The sequence below is a fragment of the Carya illinoinensis genome, chromosome 7 (assembly GCF_018687715.1).
Source record: "Carya illinoinensis cultivar Pawnee chromosome 7, C.illinoinensisPawnee_v1, whole genome shotgun sequence".
NCBI classification, from domain to species: Eukaryota; Viridiplantae; Streptophyta; class Magnoliopsida; order Fagales; family Juglandaceae; genus Carya; species Carya illinoinensis.
Window position 1 is genome coordinate 33109342 of NC_056758.1, and position 19557 is coordinate 33128898.

General features: G+C 38.1%; 1 protein-coding gene across 3 annotated transcripts; it reads left to right on the forward strand.

Annotated features, from left to right (window-relative positions):
• Positions 1-1358: 1358 nt before the first annotated feature.
• On the forward strand, positions 1359-18374 carry LOC122315957 (AT-rich interactive domain-containing protein 6-like). 3 transcript variants are annotated; one of them, XM_043132327.1, is made up of 14 exons: positions 1359-1541; positions 2021-2468; positions 2584-2717; positions 3171-3210; positions 12190-12242; positions 12392-12437; positions 12678-12767; positions 13589-13711; positions 13825-13876; positions 13965-14037; positions 16218-16284; positions 16417-16467; positions 17347-17439; positions 17947-18374. In XM_043132327.1, exons 2-14 carry the CDS (start codon positions 2064-2066, stop codon positions 18043-18045), a joined length of 1326 nt encoding a protein of 441 aa, XP_042988261.1. In that variant the 5' UTR covers positions 1359-1541; positions 2021-2063; the 3' UTR covers positions 18046-18374. The 3 variants fall into 3 exon arrangements, with proteins under 3 accessions (XP_042988261.1, XP_042988259.1, XP_042988262.1); XM_043132325.1 differs by having other exon boundaries at positions 2041-2468; XM_043132328.1 differs by lacking the exon at positions 1359-1541 and adding an exon at positions 1921-1945 and having other exon boundaries at positions 2041-2468.
• Positions 18375-19557: the final 1183 nt, after the last annotated feature.

The window sequence follows — 19557 nt, forward strand, 5'->3', positions numbered from 1 at the left end:
CCCAAAAACACAGCTAACCAACAGAAATGGTTTAATTGAAGCTTTACTAACTAATTAAGCTAGACAATATAGTTAATAAGCACTCGAAAACCAAAAGGAAAAAAAGAAAACTTTAGTAGACTATGATAGAAGCATGCACCACAATATCGAGGTCTCGAAGGTCAAAACCAAAAGCAAATCCCAAAAATTGTAAATTTTTTAATATTTAATAAAAATCACAATTCAAAATATGCAAATAGAGAAAAAAGCTTCATAGAGAATCAGAGAGAAACACATGCCCTAAGCAATTGGTATTGTAATAGGGGCCGCCTTGCCCTTCCTAAGGTTGATGGTGTCACCAGTGGTCGGAGCATTTTCCAATGTCGCAGGCCCACAAGATTCCTTAGAATTTTCAACTACAGTTGTAGTCAGTTTCTCCAAGGCATTGCTATTATCAACCTAAAATTAAAGAAATCAATTGTTCAGAAAGCCCAGAGACTTCGATGCTCTCACAGATTGAACAAATCAAAAGCTAAGCAACCCTAGCTATAATTCCACAGTGGCTGAGCTAGGCTTCTCTAGCCATGGACTTTGGAGAGAGAGAGAGAACTACCAAAACCACCATTTTTAATGTGTGGTGGAGGAGATTGAGAAGAGAAACAGCATATCTTGTACGTTGGAGTCGTTACTACAACATAGAGGCAGCTTGGTGGGTGGTAATGCTGGAAATCGTAAGCATTGGGGCTGGGTCTCACAACTTCGGTGGTTTGGGTTTCAATAACATGAAAAAAAATCAACGGTCGCGAGGTAGAGTGACAAAAGAAAATGGGTCTAAGTTGAGAGAGAAAACTCGGGAGGTATGCAAAGCCGAGAATGAAAGATGGATTTATGTGGCCTAAAATTCTTCTGAAAAATATCACTGATACAATCTCACTAAATATTAAAATATCCTTATATAAATGAACTTAAAGGAAGAAAACAAAAGGCTAAAAACGTAAGTACGCGATAAACATAGATAAAAAATGAGGCACAAGAAAAATTACTATAGATTATGTATTTTTTTGATCAAATAGTAATAAAATAATAAAGAGAGATAAGAGAAAAAAGAAAAAAGAGAAAAAGAAAGAAAATAGAGAGTTGTGAGGAGAGAAAAAATAATAAAATATAGTTTAAAAAAAAAAGAGATCTTCATCTTTAAATAAGAATTATATATAATTATTTATAATTATAGATATGAATAAATTAATATAGATAATTTTAAATGCATATTTTTTAAATTTAAAAATAAAGATAAGATAAATAACTAATTACCAATTTCAGACACCGTACCGGCGTTTAACAAAATCCACCTGTACATGCCATGAACGGTACTTCCCATTTATTACGGATAAGAATTCGTCCCCCCCGCCCCCCTTTCTCTCGTACATTTGTTCCCTCCACACTCTCTTCGACTGCATTCACTAACGGAAAGCCCTAAGACGCCGCCGCCTCCGCCGCTTCCTCCGGAGTCTCCTTTTTTCCAAGGCCCTTTTAGTTACGTCCTCTGATTCACTTCCTCACAGGCAAGCTTCGTGCACGCTCCCCCACCGTTTCTCTTAACAACCGTTTTCTCCTGTTTTTATTTTTAGCCACTATTCTTTGGTGCTTAAATTTATCTTCTCGCTTTTAACACTTTCTGAGTGAAACTTCAGCAGCTCCTGTTTATTTCTCGAGAAAATTACAAGGGAAACGAGGCTGAAATGCTTAAAATGGCAAAGCTTTTTGGTTTGAAGCGCTGTCTTTTTTATTTCCTTTGTTCTGTTCGCTCAGAGTCGAAACGGGGGGAGTTACCGAGTTAGGGTTTCAAAAAGAAGGCGAAACTGTTGAAGTATTAAAGTTTTCTTTTGGGAGGGGGGGGGGGGTCGATCACTGGGACTGTCATTTGCTACTTTTCTTGATTTATGAGCTTATTATATTAATGTGCTCGGTACGGTTAACTAATTATGCTATACTCTCTCTCTCTCTCTCTCTCTCTCTATATATATATATATATATAATGTAGTATATAATATTCCATTTCAGGCTGTGGAATCAATATAAGCAATATGGAGGATACAGAAGAAAAGTTGGGACAAGATTCGTCCAAAGGTTCCGATACCGACCTTGTTGATGCGAGCGTTCAAGCACAGGAAGATCCTGCAACTATGTCAAAGGGGGATGATCAAAGCCAAAACCCTGGTGAGAACGGGAAGTCACAGATCAACGAGGATAATAACAGCGTTCTATTGGCCGGTGATGATCAGGTTATGCTTGATGCTCATCATGATAAGGCCGCAACTGATGATGGAAAAAGTGAAGTTGCCGATGGGAGGGAAAAACCACAAGAAAATAAAAGCAATGGTACTGATGGGCGCATTGAAATTCATCTTGAAGCTCCTACTCCGCAGCCAGTTAACGATTTCTCGACTCCAGTAGCTCAAAATAAGAATGTATGGTTGAGTGACGTTGAGGTACTTCCAAGTGAAAACCGGGCACAAGATTTTATTTTAAATTTTTGGTGTTTTAACGAATCGGGGAAGAAGCAAAAATATTCTGTCGTTCAGAAATTTCATGCCTAATGTGTAGATGTCCGAGGCTGATGAATGGGGGACGCCTCAGGAGCAAGCTGCATTCATGAAGGAGCTGGAGTGTTTCTATAAGGAAAAAGCTCTAGAATTTAAACCCCCAAAATTTTATGGGGAACCACTAAATTGCCTTAAGTAAGTTTCTGATGATTATAATGGTTTCGAGTGTGGAATTTGACATTTGTCTAGTTTTATAATGGGGCTAATATAGTGCCAAACGGAGGCTTGGGTGACTACGTAGGAAGATCAAGGGTTTCTTGAACTTAGAAATGAATTTAGGCTAGTTAGTATACATTGTATTGTCTTTAAAGCCGGTTGTATCTTGAAGGCATTGGAACCACCTAGTAAGGTGTACCGGGTATTGGAAGTTGTAATAAATTTAATGAAAGAACTAGTGTTTATGTGAGGAGGGTAAGGCATAGTTCAATCATTAGAAACCATTGTTCATTTTGATAATAGAAATTTGGTTGTGCACTGCACCTTTTTCCCTCCCCTTCTCTTGTTGTGAATTGTTGTTTACATTTTCCCTTTCCTCCTCATCACTAAACTTCACGTCACTAACTTATGCAAGCGTTGTGTGGGGTGCAGGTTATGGAGAGCTGTTATCAGATTGGGCGGTTACGACCTGGTATGCATTCATCATCCTATGTCACTAAATATCTATATTTCAAGTTCTGTTGCAGTTGTTCTTAAGTTCCTTTTTTATTAGCGTGGGCAATTAAAATGTTGCAAGATTATCTTTTTAAACTGTGAAACCACTTTAGAAAATGAGACTTCTATTTAATAATCTATATATATATAAATCTCTGTTTTAGTTTTAATTTTCTTTCATTTTAGAGTGTAGTAGGTATTTCCTTTGTATACCTCCTGTGTACTTGGGCTATGCCTATTCGTGATAATAAAATTTTTATTACTTATAAAAGAAAAAAAAAAACTCTGTTCACAAAGGCTGTACCCTGTGATCAATGTCAATATTGACTGGAACAATGAGTAATATATTATATGATAAATGAAATGGATGACAATTTTTCTTCCTAATTAATCTGGAGTGCTGTGCTTTTCTGCATTTATTCAATTGGTTTCATGTTTGGTATGTGTCTAGCTTATTTGATATGGTAATTGCTTTTAAATCTATGTCCTACTTGACTCATAAACTTATGTCTGAGTGAACATAATTGACCAAGCTTATACAGTAAATATGGTAACTTTGAGAGGACTATCCAAAGTTGTGTAATATGACCGTAATAGATAGAGAAGCCAAGGAGGACTGATCAAAAGATAGAAGCAAAGGAGGAACGAGAGTAATTATTGGGAAGTGTTAATTTGACTGAAATGGTATTTTACATTCGAGCTTTTAGTTGTATTTTAGGAATGAAATCTTGATAGGAGTTATAGCATTAAGTGAATGTTGATTCTCCCATTGAGATAAAAATTAATGGATGTTGATTCAATTGAAATTGTTAAATTGATTTGCTTTTCAGTTTCATTCCTTGTAGAGAAAATTTAATTCAATACAACTCTCTCAATGGGGATTGAATTGTCTGGAAGTCAGGAGGAAAAGATCCAATTCAGTCTATTACCATATCTCCTCATCTTCCACAAATTTTCAGCAATCACAATTCTCAATTTTATTCCACTGGTTTAATTGCTTGTCACGGTACAAAATCCAGTCTAAGATCAAAGCCAAAGCAGCCACAATCAAGAGCTTGTTGCTCTGGCTATTTATATTCATTTGTGGAGTTGGCTATGCAGATTTTGTGGGTGCATGGTCGAAGAACTATTTGAGGGGTTTTCTTATTTTATGTGGATGTCAATAAGCAAGAGGAGCAACATGGGATTATTGAGCGAAAGTGTTTAGGGGCTTTAATGGCAGGTGATAGGCACTTGCAAACTGGGAGCCACGAAATGTGATAAGAACTACCATCAGTTCAGTGCCCGTAGACAAAAATTGCAGCTATTGTGTACTTCATGAAATCTACAATTTTAGATCCCAACGGCCTGATTCAATTCTGTTTCATGCTTTACCACAAGTAGAGACAAAAATAGGGAAAGTAAACTTTTGCGACAAGATTGTTTGAAACAAAAAGCAGAATGTGAGGATGTCTTCGTTAGCATTATTGATTCTCATATTTATTTGGGTATTAGTTTTTTGTGGTATCTGGTAATGTTTCCAGAGTACATGAAACAATTGGTGCTGCTCATTTTGGAATACAAAATGTTCGAACTGAGATTATCATTGTTTAAGAAATCGTCATTTAAGAAATTAAGGTGTTGTGAACTATTTGTGAGGTGGCTTAATTTAATTACTGCAGCATTTATTGCTTATAAGCTTGAACTGGAGAATTTTATGCACAAGATATTAGATTTTCAAAAGAGATTGGTATTTAATTGTGCCATCAAAAGTTAAAAACTAAACTGAAATAAGTGTTTCTGTTGGGTTTTATTTATTTATTTATTTATTTTTATTTCAAACCACATTTAGATCTTTCCTATCATATCCCTTTTTCTTACTGTAATTACTAGTTTTATAATTTATGGTTCAGAATTTAGGAGCCAAAACCAAATTCTTGTAGGGAGTGTATCACGTGTTTTGTTGAGTTGGATGGTATAAATTCAGTGTGGAATTTTATTTAAGTTTCAGTTTCTTCCACTTTAGATCCTATTTTAGCTTTTATTTTCCCTTGGGACTTTTGTAGCTGAACCCACTGACTAATTTAACCATAAATAGTTAGCTAAAAGAATTTGTTATAATGATTTTGTAATCATTTTGGTTATGTTAGATGGAAATTGATAAATACGCAATTCTTTACACAACCATGGTTTAAATTAAGGGCATTTTTGTAAAAGAACTTATAACATAACAGTATCATCATGTTACTAAAATACCCTCATTTAAAAACATGGTTGTGAAAATGGTTGTGTAAATGATTGTGTTTATCATTACCTACTAAATATTCATCAAAGATCTTGCGTTAAAGTAATTTCATTAAGGGAAAATTTGGACACGTTGCTCGGGTGACTCTTGTAAAGACGGTATTTGAATAGCGCATCTTTGCTCTCATTCCACATATGTTAATAAGCAAATGTTAGATAATCGGAGGAGTGTGTATGCAATCTACCTCATAAAAGACATTCGCGGCTACTAGCCTACTATTATAGCAATTTAGGCCTCATTTGGATAGTCAAATGAGATGAGAAATCTGTAAATAGTAGTGAGATGGTTTGTGAATAGTAGTGAAATAATTTAAGTTAAGATTTTTAGTGGGTTTTGACAAAGGATAGAGAAAAAGTTGAATAAAAATATTATGAAGTTAAAAAGTCAGGTTCAAGTTTATCTTTGTTAAAAAAAAAATATGGGGTTTTTCTCTCCGTACAAGTGCGATTTTCATCCGTACAAGTGCGATTTCTCTTTTGTTTGATGATGGTGGAACGATATAGTTAGCACTTTGTTGGTGTTAAGATGGTTTATTCTAAGGAGATTGTGATCGAAATGAAACTATTTACGCTTGTAGAGGAAGGTAACTTGTTATGGATTATTGAGAGGTTGGAAGTTTAGAAATGAGCTATTGTTGGGACATGACACTGCCCGATGGCTGGGGAGAGCTTTGGGCGACTGACTGTCTGAAAGGAGATAGGAAGGACTTTTACACGTCAACGAGGGATGGATGCCGCTGTTTCATTGCTCAGAGGTGCTCGAATAGGAGGGGCAGCTACATGGAGGTGGCTGAATAAGGGGAAGGAGGCAGAAGAAATTTCATTTTAATACCAAAAGATGAGAGGGAGGGGGGGGGGGGTGGTGGGGGATGGAGAAGATTAAGGGAGGCGATGGGGAAGCTCTCTCAGGAGGGTAGAAATACAGAAGGGCCTTATGGAGGTCACCAGCGACGGTAGCATGCAACCATGACCAACGATCATACAGGGAGGTGCTCATGATGACAAGAGAACAACGTGAATCGAGACCTGGAGCTGGGGGGTGCTTTGCCCAACGGACACAAAGAAGGGTTGCATCGAGCCCATCGTACTGTTCAGATAGGGGAGGTTGGTAGGGAAGTTGTTGGGAGGGAGGATGAGGATGTTCGCAGTTTGCTGAGGGAGTTGCAGGTGCAACTATGGAAGTTGCAGGGAGAAGTGTCTCAAATTCTGAAATGTGTTGGGACTAATATGGAAAAAGGCAAAACGGGGAGTTTTGAGGTCCCTAACACTCAGAAGCTGGGTTGTTTAGAAGTTTATGGGCAACGGGCTGGGCCAAGTAAAGCCCACTCGAAAGCAGGTGAAGTGGAACCCAAACATTCCATTTTGGGTTGGAATGGAATAGGCCTCAGCCCATGGGGACGAAAGTAGCCCAGAAGGAATGGAAAGAGCGTTCAGCCCGGCAAGAAAAAAACTCGGAGCTAATTGGGGTAGGGGACAAAGTTGCCATGCAGTCGGGAAGGCAACAGACAGGGAAGGACTTGTCGGTTGGTGAACAGAATGCGCTGGTGAAGGATGTGGGGCTGTCGGAGGTGGGACAATACCTTATGGAGTAGATCTCTTGCACGCCTGGTACTCAGCTAGTCTTGGTGGAATGTCCAGTGGGTTCAACCCTATCAACACCGTTGGGGGGAGAGCAGAACAGACCGATGGGTGGGAGAAGTGGTTTTTGCTCAGGCGAACCTCCATTGAAGACAAATGATGTCTCTTTGTTGGAAGGTAGTGACGGGATGGAGGCAGATGACTCAGACAATGATGATTTGTTCTTATCAGATGAGGAAAACGCCCAGAGAATGATCAAGGTGATTAGTGAACCACTTGGGGAGGGTGGCCTCGTGCAAAGGGATTACTCGGATCAGTCTGAATTGGGTGATCTTGTACCTCTGAATTTCATGTTTCCAGAGCTCTGTGTTTCAGACTGGGTGTTCAACATGGTGAAGGACATCCAACATTTGGTGGGACTAAGATGTGAGGGTTATGAGGAACAGCTTATGGCACTACTTACTGTTATTGAAGTAGGCAGCCAACAACATAGGAAAACAAATTCAAAAAAGCATAGAGAGTTGAGAAGGCTAGATTGGTCTATGAACATGGAGGGAAGCTCCAGTAGGGACAAGTCTAAAGGGAAGGGGCTGGCCTTTTCTAAATGAAGCCAAAAATTGTATCGTGAAATGTCAGTGGGCTGAATGAGGTCAGTAAGCGTCTCCAAATAAGACGTTGCGTGAGTGGAAAGCGGATATAGTTTGCTTGCAGGAGATAAAGCTGAAACTTATTAATAGGAAAATGGTGAGAAGTATTTGGAGCTGTTCGTATGTAGATTGGGTATATTTGGCAACTCAAGGGACTTCAGGGGGTATTCTGGTATTGTGGGATAGACGGGGTGGTGTAGAAAGTGGAGGATTTTATAGGAGTGTACTTGGTGGCTTGCTCCTTTAGAAGCGTGGCAGATGATTTTATGTGGGCTTTCCCAGGTGTATATGGCCCCAACGTAGACCATGAGAGAAGATTATTGTGGGATGAACTGGCAGGCTTACATAGTTGGTGGGATCTACCTTGGTGTATTGGTGGAGATTTTAACGTTACAAGATTTCCAACTGAGTGCTTTGGAAATAGGAGAATAAGGCTAGCTATGTCAGAATTTTCAAAGTGCATTTTTTATTTGAATCTAGTGGATTCACCATTAGCAGGGGGTTTGTACATGGTCTAATAACCAAACGTGGTCTCGGATAGATAGATTCTTAATTTCTCCAGAGTGCGAATGCCATTTTTCGGATGTTTGGCAAAGGAGATTGACTCATTTGTGTTTGGACCATTGGCCAATTATGTTGGATTGTGGAGGGCTCCAAAGGCGGTGTAGGCATTCCAAATTTGAAAACATGTGGTTGAAAGTGGAAGGATTCGAGGATAGAGTTAGGCCGTGGTGGACCTCATATCAGATACAGGGAACTCCTAGTTTTATCTTTGCAAGCAAATTGAAGGCTTTAAAGATAGATTTAAAGCTTTGGAATATGTAGTCTTTTGGTGACATAGGGGAACGAAAGAAAAACAAGGTAATGGAGACTTAGGGGTTAGTAAGTACTCAAGAAGCCCAGGCCTTAACTCAGGAAGAGATAGCCCTAAGTTCTTCCACAGGGTAGCTAACTAACACAGGAGATTCAACAACATAGAGATGATGAAAATTGAGGGTGTGGAGTGTAGGGAAGAGCAAGTGATAAACAATAATGTAGTAGACTTCTTTGAGCAATTACTTCCTGAGTAGGTGAGTTGGAGGCCTAAACTTGAAGGGCTCGGTTTTGATTCCATTGAGCCTAGTGATGTATGCCGAATGGAGAGGCCTTTTGAGGAAATGGAGGTTTATGATGTTGTGAGGAAAATGGTTAAAGACAAGGCCTTGGGTCCTGATGGTTTTTTGATGGGTTTTTTCCAAACTTTTTGGATTGTTGTAAAAGATGATCTTATGAAGGTGTTTCAGGAATTCTACTCGGCTGGGAAGTTTGAAAAAAGTCTTAATGCTACTTTTCTTGCACTAATACCGAAGAAGGTGGGGGCTGAGGAGATCAAGGAGTTTTGACCTATTATCTTGGTTAATGGGGTATACAAGATTATTTCCAAGGTGTTAACAAACCGCTTGAGTGAGGTAGTGGGAAAGATAATTTCAAAACCACAAAATGCATTTGTAAAGGATAGACAGATTCTAGATGCGATTCTTATCGCAAACGAATGCATAGGTAGTTGTTTGAAAACTGGCAATGCTGGGATTATTTGCAAGTTAGACATAGAGAAGGCGTATGACCATGTTAACTGGGACTTTCTTTTTGATCTTATGGGGAAATGTGGTTTTGGGGAGAAATGGTGCTCATGGATTCGATGCATAACAACGGTGAAATTTTCTGTTTTGATAAACAGAAGCTCTACTAGTTTTTTTCGTAGCACACGAGGTTTAAGGCAAGGAGATCTGCTGTCCCCACTACTTTTTGTTATTGTGATGGAGGCATTGTGCAGAATGTCCGCGGGACTGGTTGAGAATGGTTTGGTGACTGGTTTTGCTATAGGTTCCCCTGATAGGGGACTTGTTAACATTTCTCATTTGTTATTTGTAGATAATATTCTTTTCTTCTATGAAGCAGATCATAACCAGGTCCGAGTTTAGAAGGCCCTACTCCTTTGTTTCGAAGCAATATTGGGTTTGAAAGTAAACTTGGAAAAATCAGAGATGGTGCCTATTGGAGGTGTTCGGCGCATCAGACACTTGGCTAGTATTTTGGGTTGTGAGATTGCATCTTTACTGATGACTTACCTTGGTCTTCCACTGGGAGATGCCTCGAGAGTGGCTCCAATTTGGGATTCAGTGATAGAGAAAGTGGAGCGGCGTCTAGCAAGATGGAAGAGAATGTACCTGTCAAAAGGTGGTAGGATTATCCTGATTAAGAGTACTCTTTCTAATCCACCTACCTATTTTTGTCATTATTTCCTATACTAGCAAAGGTGGCGCTTCGTTTGGAAAAACTTCAAAGGGACTTCTTGTGGAGAGGAATGGGGAGGGAATTCAAGTTTCAGCTTGTTAGGTGGGAGAAGGTTTGTAGCCCTCTCTCGAGTGGCGGCTTGGGCATTAGAAATATGAGATCTTTTAATCGGGCGCTACTTGGCAAATGGTTGTCGAGGTATCACAAGGAACCTAAAGCCCTGTGGAAGATGGTGATTGAGAACAAATATGGGGGTCTTTATGGGGATTGGTGCACAAAAGAAGTGAGGGGCATATGGTGTGGGGCTGTGGAAAAATATAAGACGTGGGTGGGAAGTCTTCTCTCGCCACACTAGACTTTGTCTAGGAGAGGAAACCTGAATTAAATTCTGGCATGACATTTGGTGTGATAATGTAGCTTTAAAGGATTCCTTTCCTTCACTGTTCCGGTTTGCAAGTGACATCGATGTTTCAGTGGCAGAAGTATTGGTGAGATTGGGGGAGCAAATCCAGTGGAATATCAATTTCAGTAGAGTTGCACAAGATTGGCAAATGAGTAGCTTTGAAGCTTTTTTCAGACTTTTGTATTCCAGTACTTCGAGTACTCATAGGATAGGTTGTGGTGGATACTTGCAGGCAAAGGTAATTTCTCGGTTCGCTCTTTTTATAAGTCCTTAACTCAAGATTCACATATCTACTTTCCTTGGAAAAAGCTGTGGAGACATAAGGCGCCACCAAAAGTGGCGTTTTTTGTGTGGACTGCATCCCTGGGTAAGATCCTCACAACATATAATTTGAGGAAACGTAGGGTGATTATCGCAGATTGGTGTTGTATGTATATGAAGGGGGGTGAATCTGTAGACCATCTATTATTACATTGTGAGATAGCGAGAGGGTTGTGGAATGAAGTTCTTGGTAGAGTTGATTTGGCTTGGGTTATGCCTGAGACTGTGGTAGCGGTTTTGGTCAGCTGGATAGAGTTGAGAGGTATCCAACAGATTAAAGCGATGTGACGGATGATTCCTATATGCATCATGTGGTGTTTGTGGCAAGAGTGTAATGACCGGACGTTCGAGGACAAAGAGAGATCGATGGAGGAATTGAAAGCTTACTTTATTAGAACTCTTTGTACTTGGGCCATAGCGGTGGACTTTAATAGCGTAGATTTTCATGATTTTCTTGTATCTATTGCTCCTACTTAACTAGGAGCAATAAAACATTGTATCGGGTTTTGCCTATTCTTTGATTAATATATATATTTACCTATCAAAAAAATAAAGTTAAAATATTGTTAGAATATTATTTTTGTTTTGGGATTTGAAAAAGTTAATTTTTTTTTTGTGTTTTATATGAAAGTTTAGAAAAATTGTAATGATTGGATGAAAAAGTATGAAAGAGAAATTAAAAAGTGTTTGTGTTTATGTTGGAGTAGTGTTTGGATGTAGAGATGAGATGGGATAAAATGAGACCAGCTGTGTCTTCAAACGAGGCCTTAGAAATCAATCGTTGTTTGCTTACGAGCAAGCCTATAGAGCTTATGCATATTTAAAATGCATTGATAGAGTTAGGTTACATGTGGTCGTGCATATTCTTGTGTTTAATGTCTTGAGCTAGACCACATAACAGGTTGACTGATTTGGGATTTGGAATTCCAAGCATATTCATGAGGCTAACTTGGGCATGATTGTTTACCGTGGCTTTTGGATGAGCTAGACACATAAGGTTTTTTTCTTTTTGAACTGTCGCACCCATAGACAAAAAATGCTCTTGTTATATAATGTTTGCCTCAAATGTGTGAACCAACAAGTATGATGTGGTTTTCAATATCTATTCCATCCAATTGTATGAAAGTTGTACAAGAGTTTACATTTAAATTTGCCATGTGAATCTCATTAACATCTATCACTAATGGAACTGAGTTGCCTATTTGACTAAATTTGCTCGGGCATTGCATAATGACCAAATTTGTTAGTTTATTGGGCAAACAATATAATACATCCAATATGTACAGTGTTTCATATAATTAACAAATGATATACCCCCACCCTCATTTGGATTAATTCTCCTTTTTTCTTTTCTTTTTTCTTTTTAAATGTCTTTACTGAGGCCTCTATGAATTTTCAAGACTTGGTTGATTCGAATTGCTAGATAAATAAGCTGTATGGGTGCCTGCAGGTGACTTCATCTAAGTTGTGGCGGCAAGTAGGAGAGTCTTTCCATCCACCCAAGTAAGGAATGGCTCGGATCATTGTTTGCTAATACTCATTTAAAACGTTTATGGCATTGACATTTTGGGGTTTGTGAGCTTCACGGATGATGGTATCTTGCTATAATTTATGCACTGACCCAACCTTTCTCTCCCTTCTCTTTCTCACAGGACCTGTACTACAGTTTCTTGGACATTTCGCATTTTCTATGAGAAGGTAATGTGCATACCCATGGAGTGCTTATGTGTGTGGATTTGAATTGAATCATAATTAATAGTACATCTTTCCTTTGCTATATATTCTATCAAGTGTCTTCATAATTTTTTTTTGATCCTTATAAAAAAAAATATTCTATGAAGTGAGTCTTAGTCATTGTTTCAAATTGCTACCTTCTGACAATAATTTGTGTGATTTTGTTATCTTTTTTTTCCCTATAATTATTTTCAGTTTGTGCAGGCACTTTTGGAATATGAAAAGCATAAGAGGGAAACTGGTGAACTTCAACTCTCTGGATCCGTCCCTCTGTCTACAAGAGTTGAAAAGGAGGTAGGACATAGTTTCTTTATTTTAGTTTTGATCGAATCTGCTTTTTTCCTGGTCCCTGATTATGGATTATCTGTATTCACATCGATCGTATGTGATGTACAATAAGTTCGACAACCCTAGCTTATGAAAATAGTTCTTCCCTATTCTATGATTAAAAGTACACACTTATGTTATATGATTTGACTTACAAATAAGTGTAGATGCAAATTTAGGTTTATTTAGGTTGAAATTTTACCCAGGATTGAATGGTTTGAATGGGATTTCAATGATTATGGTACAAAAGTTATGCTGGAGGTGATTTAAGCATAATTTGTGACAGCACGGGCTGGTTTTTTATTCAAAATGAGGATCTACTGCATAAAGCAAGAGCTCAATGAAATCATATTGTTGTGTCCAAGAGGAAAATGAATACAGAATCTTGAAGTCTAGGTTAGGTATTTAGTACAAGGGCATGTAGCACTGATCTTTTTGTTTTTGTTACCCATCAGTAAGCACGATGATGTTTGCTTACGCTGGTAGTGAATGCATGATCTGAAGAAAGTCATGTTATTCCTTGAAGAACTTATCCCCATAAGACATCAAGAATCCTTGTAGTCCTTGACAAGAAGTGGAGTTTGAATTCCACTACCTAACTTATATTTTGGGGAATGAATCTGGTTGAATGTTTGATTGCTTATATCCTTTTCTCGTTATCTTTTTCTTTTGATAAATTTATATCCTTTCTTCTTTGTCCCATATATGTCTATATGTATGTGTTTGTTGTTTTTCACTACTTAAGCCATCCTCTCCTTCCATGGATTGAACTCCGAGTTTCTTTGCAGGGAAGTGGCTACCAAGCTCCAGGATCAGGTAGGGCACGACGGGATGCTGCAGCTCGTGCGATGCAGGGTTGGCACTCCCAGCGTCTTCTTGGATATGGTGAGGTTGGTGAGCCTATTATCAAGGTCTGTTAAATCTTTAAGCCTAAGTATTGGCACTGTTGTTAAATTTCTACTTTTTATGCATGCAAATTCCTGTGTCATCCAATTCAGTACAACTATTTTTTTCCCCTGGACAGGACAAGAACTTAAGTTCTACACTAAAGCGTGAAAAGAATCTCAGAAGTATTGGTATGCTCCCTACTAACAAGGATCTTTCTTGTCAACCTTTTATTTTATGCCGAAATGTGTTCTCAATTTGTATGGTCTCCCGAGTCAGGTTCGCTCAAACACAAGACACCAACTAGTCTGGATCATGCTGAAAGAGCTGCAATTGCTGAAGCTGATAAGCAGTTAAGTCTCAAGATTTTGTTTTCCACTTGTCCTTTTCCTTTGTTTCATTTGAATTTTCTTCATGTGTCACATGAATCCCTTTATATCTTCTCATTCCATACTTATAAAAAATCGTCTCATTCCATAAAAATCATGAATACATTGCATAAGTTTTTCCTGGTTACACGTGAAGTTAGAGGAACCTTATGATGGAAAATATTCCCTTCTGGAATGTGGATTTCAAGCACCAAAGCGTTTTATTGCATAAAAAGTGTGTTTTGTTCATCAAGCATGTTTAAGTCCTTCAAAAATAAAGTTTTTTTTATAGGTAAGAAGTCCTTCAAAAATAAACTAGAACAGTCTTCTGTGTTTGAGAGTCTGAAAATGAAGTCTGGGAGTTTGAATATATTTCTTTCCCCTAACATAAATGGAAAAGCACCTTTTATGTGTTGGGCACCTTTTATGAAGCAAAGATTTTGGAGTTTTCGGCAGTTGATAGGCTAACTGGGCTGCGCATAGTTGAAAGAAGCCGTGGCTAGGTCTGGTTTGTTACATTGGGTTGAATCAACATGGACTGGTTGGTGGGGGTGGCAGAATTTTTGGTTAAGTCAGGAGGTTCGAGGTTGAGGTTCTCCAGGGTTGGAAATATCACAGTCCAGTGATGTTCCAATGGCCATGGCAGGCTTTTGGTGCTGGAGGAGTATAGAGAAGGTGGCCAGAGAGGCTTTGTTATCATACTCGAGGGATGTGATGGTCTGGGTTGGGGAAGGTTTTCGGCTGAACTTGGATGGGGGATGGTCATCTTCCAGACATGGACTGCTGGTAGAAATCAAGTTGGGTTCCTGCGAAAGATCCATGATGGGTGAGGATGGTGTGGCAAGATTGGTCCATCGACTAAGCTAGTGGTGAGCAGGATGGCAAACCAACATATGCTGTGGTGCTGGCAGTGTTGATCAAGACATCTATTGCTTAGTCCACTCGAGATGTGATGATGTCTAACTGGTAAATGCCTATTTTAATGCACTCAGTCATCCAATTGGCTTCATTTCCTTGGAGAAACAAGCTGCCTTCAGAGGTTGCTTTTTTTTGGTTTGTTTGGCATCTTTTAAGAAAGATCCTGGTCACAGATATCTCAAAAAGAGCCATATTTTAGTATTGGATTGACGTCCTATGTGCAAGAAAAATGGGGAGAGCATTGATCACCTTTTGCTACTTGTGAGTTGGCTAGGGACTAATGGGCTATCTGCACATTTCAACACTTATGGGATTGAGTGGGTAATACCTCAGCGAGTTGTAGAGTTATTGGCATGTTGGCAGAATCCCTATGGAGGTCGTAGAAATTTTGAAGTTTGGAAGATGGCTACCCGTTGCTTAATGTGGTGTATTTGGCAAAAAAAAAAAAAAAAAAAAAAACTCAAACTTTTAAGGACTAAGAGAGGATGGTGCCAAAACTAAAAGCTATTATATTCAGCACCCTCTATTTTTTTATGGTGGCTCACTACAACTTCCAATTTTCTAGATTTCAAGGACTTTTGTTCATTTTCTTTTGCTTACCAGTTGGGCATTTCCTCATGTATTTTCTGTTTATTTGGATTGTGCCTCTCTATGCTTTTGATGAAGTTACATTAATGAAAAAAGAAATCTTAAGAAGGTCATAATTTGTCAAATTCATCAGGCTCACTGCCATCCTCCTGCTAAAAGGCCGGTATTCAAATATGCACACCACTGAACCCCCCCCCCCCAAAAAAAAAATTCCAACCACGCTAAGCATGCACAATGAGGTTTTAGAGGATTTTTTTTTTTTTGTTTTTGTTTTCCCTTCTTGATTAGGGCATGTTTGGGTAATGAGGTGAAATGAGAATTCTGTGAATAGTAGTGAACGGTTTGAGTTAAGATGTTTATTGGGTTTTGGGAAATGAGAGAGAAAAAGTTGAATAAAAATATTATAAAGTTAAAAAATTGTTTGAATATAATTTTTGTTTTGAAATTTGAAAAAGTTGTATTGTCTTGTGTTTTGTTTGGAAGTTTGGAAAAATTATAATGATTAGATGACAAAATTGAAAATTTGAAATTGAAGTGTTTTGTGTTTGAGTGATGTTTGGGGAAGAAAATTATAAGAAGTTTTGAGATGAGATAAGATGTTCTCATCTCACTTCCTAAACACGGCCTAAGTTAAGGCTAACTGGTTTTCATTTGGTAGATTGGTCACAACAGTTGCTGATGTTGGGCCCCCAGCTGATTGGGTGAAGATTAATGTACGGGAAACTGTAAGTGTCTTTTGTTTATCTTCTATTATATTTTTTTATTCCCAATAACTATACTGCTTGATTTGATGAAATTGCTGAGGGAATTTTTTGGAGGGATTCTGACAATTTTCACTGTTTCGTTTCTGTGCTCAGAAGGATTGCTTTGAGGTATATGCACTAGTCCCTGGACTACTGCGAGAGGAGGTAGGCACTTTTGATATACTCTTTTTCTCCCTTCTGTGTGTTTGCTTGTTTTGTTTTGTTTTGTTTGTTTTTTTATTTTATTTTTTATTTTTTTAATCTCAATACAAACTCTGTTGTTGCCAATGATAATCACATAGAAAGCAGATGTAAATTTTGGTGGTGTTATGAAATTTTGGATGGCCCCACTGCTGACACATACTCAACAGTATATAATATGACCATTGACATCATTATGGCGATCCAATTTCTATTTGTAGTTTCTTATGGGCGGGGGCTATAGTTTGTAACGGACCAAGTGTCCATGACCTTCTTTCCATTGTAACCACTAGCTAGGCATTTTTCATGTATATTTCGTGTGTACCTAGGCTTTGCCTATTCTATGAATATAATATCCTTGATTACCTATCAAAAAAAATTTTCTATTTGTAGTTATTATAATAGTAATTGCATCCTACTCCCTCATTTTCAAATGGGTCTAAACTTTAAAAATCTATTTAATTCGTCCCCTAATTCGAAGTTTCGGTTTCAATTTGCCCCCCCCATCCAAGTCAGCTATTAAGTTTGACAAAAGACCATGTAAATTGATCAAAATATCCTTAATTAAAAAAAAAAAAAAACTAATGAAGAGAGAAGTTCTGGATTAAATATCTGCCCATTTATATCAAGTGGTCTATATTGTGAGTGGTTTGCGGATTCAAGGACATGTTTGAATAAATTATGACTGTTGACAGACATGGTTTGCAGATTATCTGCAGAATTTTAGAACTGCGTTCCTTTCAGAATTTGGAATTCTATGTTGTCTTTTTTATGGTATTGTGTGATGACATACTACTCAATCTCTGGTACTTATAGCTAGGCTTTTTTCTTTGGCGCACTCAGGTACGAGTTCAATCAGATCCAGCTGGACGTTTGGTCATAACGGGTCAACCAGAGCACCTTGACAATCCTTGGGGCATCACACCATTTAAAAAGGTATTTCCTTTGATATTACCGAACTCCATTTTTGCGTCTCCAAATCTCCCCTCTACCCATTCTAGCTCTTCCTCTCCATTCTTTTGTATTCCTCTTTGTTAACATACTCCTCTTCCACACTCATGTCTTTTATTCTTTCGTTTTTTATTTTTCGTTGGTTCTCAAAACTTCGTGGATAGAGGAGATCCGACTATCTGAAGGGGAACTTCTAAACCACCAAAGCCACATTCTTTCCCAACCACTTTTAAAGCATGGCCACCACGCCACTCTCTCTAGTGCCCCTGGTCTCCTCCTCTTCCAGTACCCACCTCATTTCTCAAGCTTCTTTTCTTGCTTTCTTCAGTTTCTTTCTCGCCCATATATGGCAAGGATTGTACATTGTACAGCAATATTCGATACTGTTATATTTTTGTTTCTAATATTTATTACCTTTGGTATCGATCATATAAAATCGGCACAAATGAAAAACTGTTTCCTTAAATTACTTTATTGTGGTGTGGTTTCCAGGTCGTTAGCTTACCTGCGAGAATAGATCCACTTCAGACATCTGCCGTGGTTAGCCTGCATGGCCGACTCTTTGTACGCGTCCCATTTGAGCAGGCGTGATTTTGAATTGATCCATTTGTGTCAGTTAGTCAATTTTCTGAGAAGGAATTAATTATTATTTTTTTTAGGACATGGAGGCATGAAGGTCTAGTTTAGAGCTAATTTTGGCCCTGTTAGACCAGTTCAAAATACTAAGTTATATTAATGCAAGCATTGTCTAATTAGATTTCTATGTAAATCTTATTTGATTAGTTTTAGAGAACTCATGAATTGATGAAATTGAAGTATGTTCAGTGGTGGGCTGCAGCTGTTCGAGTAATGCTATCCACCATTCCTTCACTATCATTCTCGTATCATATTATAACGTGTCATTTAATGATTGGAGATTATTTATTATGTTTTACTTTGAGTTAATGATTTAATGCTTCGATAATGGATGTTGAGATGATGATATTACAAATGATGATAAATAAAATTTTTCATTTCTTTTAGCCGCATGCACTTAGGATGCTCATGGGCAATGTTCCCCTGCAATTATACCTGGAGGCCAGAATCGGCTGGTCTAGATTGTTTGTGTTTTGGATTATTCGGTTGAGTGCAGGATTGTTGGTTTCTATCTAACTGATGATGAGATGTTAGCTGGCATATATTATCTATTGGAAACTTGATTTCGGGCTGGAAAGCAAGGATTAGAAACTTGAAGAGGGATCGAGATGGTTCCTTACAAGTTTATGAAACTCCATGCTGATGAAATTAGGCAAAGGTTCCACCATTCTCATTTCCTATAGCTTTTTTCAGTGTCATAATGGTGGGGTGGACATGATATTCCACTTAAAAATTAGGCAGATGGGTGTCATAATGTTTGTTTGGACACAGCAATTCTCCTTACAAAAGAAATAATAAAAAAGTACAAAAAACAAGCAAAATAAAATAAAAAAATCGGGGTTGGTGGATGGCCACTTGGGAGCAGGATATTTACAAAGATGGTTTCAGTAAGATCCCATCATGACCTCAAGATGTCAGTTAAGTCTTAAGTGCATTGTGCATGGTATAATAAATAATTTGTTATAATTTTTAGGATCATAGTGCCATTGTTGATAAAGCTTTATTCACTATATTTCAACTCTTTAATATTATGGGCCGAATTTGGTCTTCATACCTTTGAAAGAGGACATTTGAAACCAATAACAACTTTGTGTGTATGTCTTTTTCAAAAGACAAGTTGGAATAATGAATCCCTGCCGCCTTAGTTTTGTTAGATTTTGACTCCGGCCATTATTGGATTAATATACAAAGTTTTCCTGATCTTTACAAGCTGGTGCATGCTAGTTTCATCAACTCGCATTACCATCTGAATTGGATGAATATTGAAACCTAGACTTGTTAATATATTCATAAAACAGGTTGGCTTTGGGCGACTCTATCACAGAGCAATAAATTAACTAAAATAGAATGATACCCACTTTTAGTGCGTCCCACGAGTTGAAGGAAATGAAGTGCTTCCTTCCCTTATAATAATAGTGGTGTGTGAGATCTTTCATTGAGATTTGATAGCTTTCAAGGAAACTTCCT

What these genes read in the sequence shown, in the direction of transcription:
- LOC122315957 (XM_043132327.1), top strand. Translation starts at nt 2,064, where the DNA reads ATGGAGGATACAGAAGAAAAGTTGGGACAAGATTCGTCCAAAGGTTCC. An exon ending in TATGGTTGAGTGACGTTGAG is followed by an intron (nt 2,469 to 2,583) that starts GTACTTCCAAGT and finishes CCTAATGTGTAG; the next exon opens with ATGTCCGAGGCTGATGAATG. An exon ending in AGATTAATGTACGGGAAACT is followed by an intron (nt 16,285 to 16,416) that starts GTAAGTGTCTTT and finishes TTCTGTGCTCAG; the next exon opens with AAGGATTGCTTTGAGGTATA.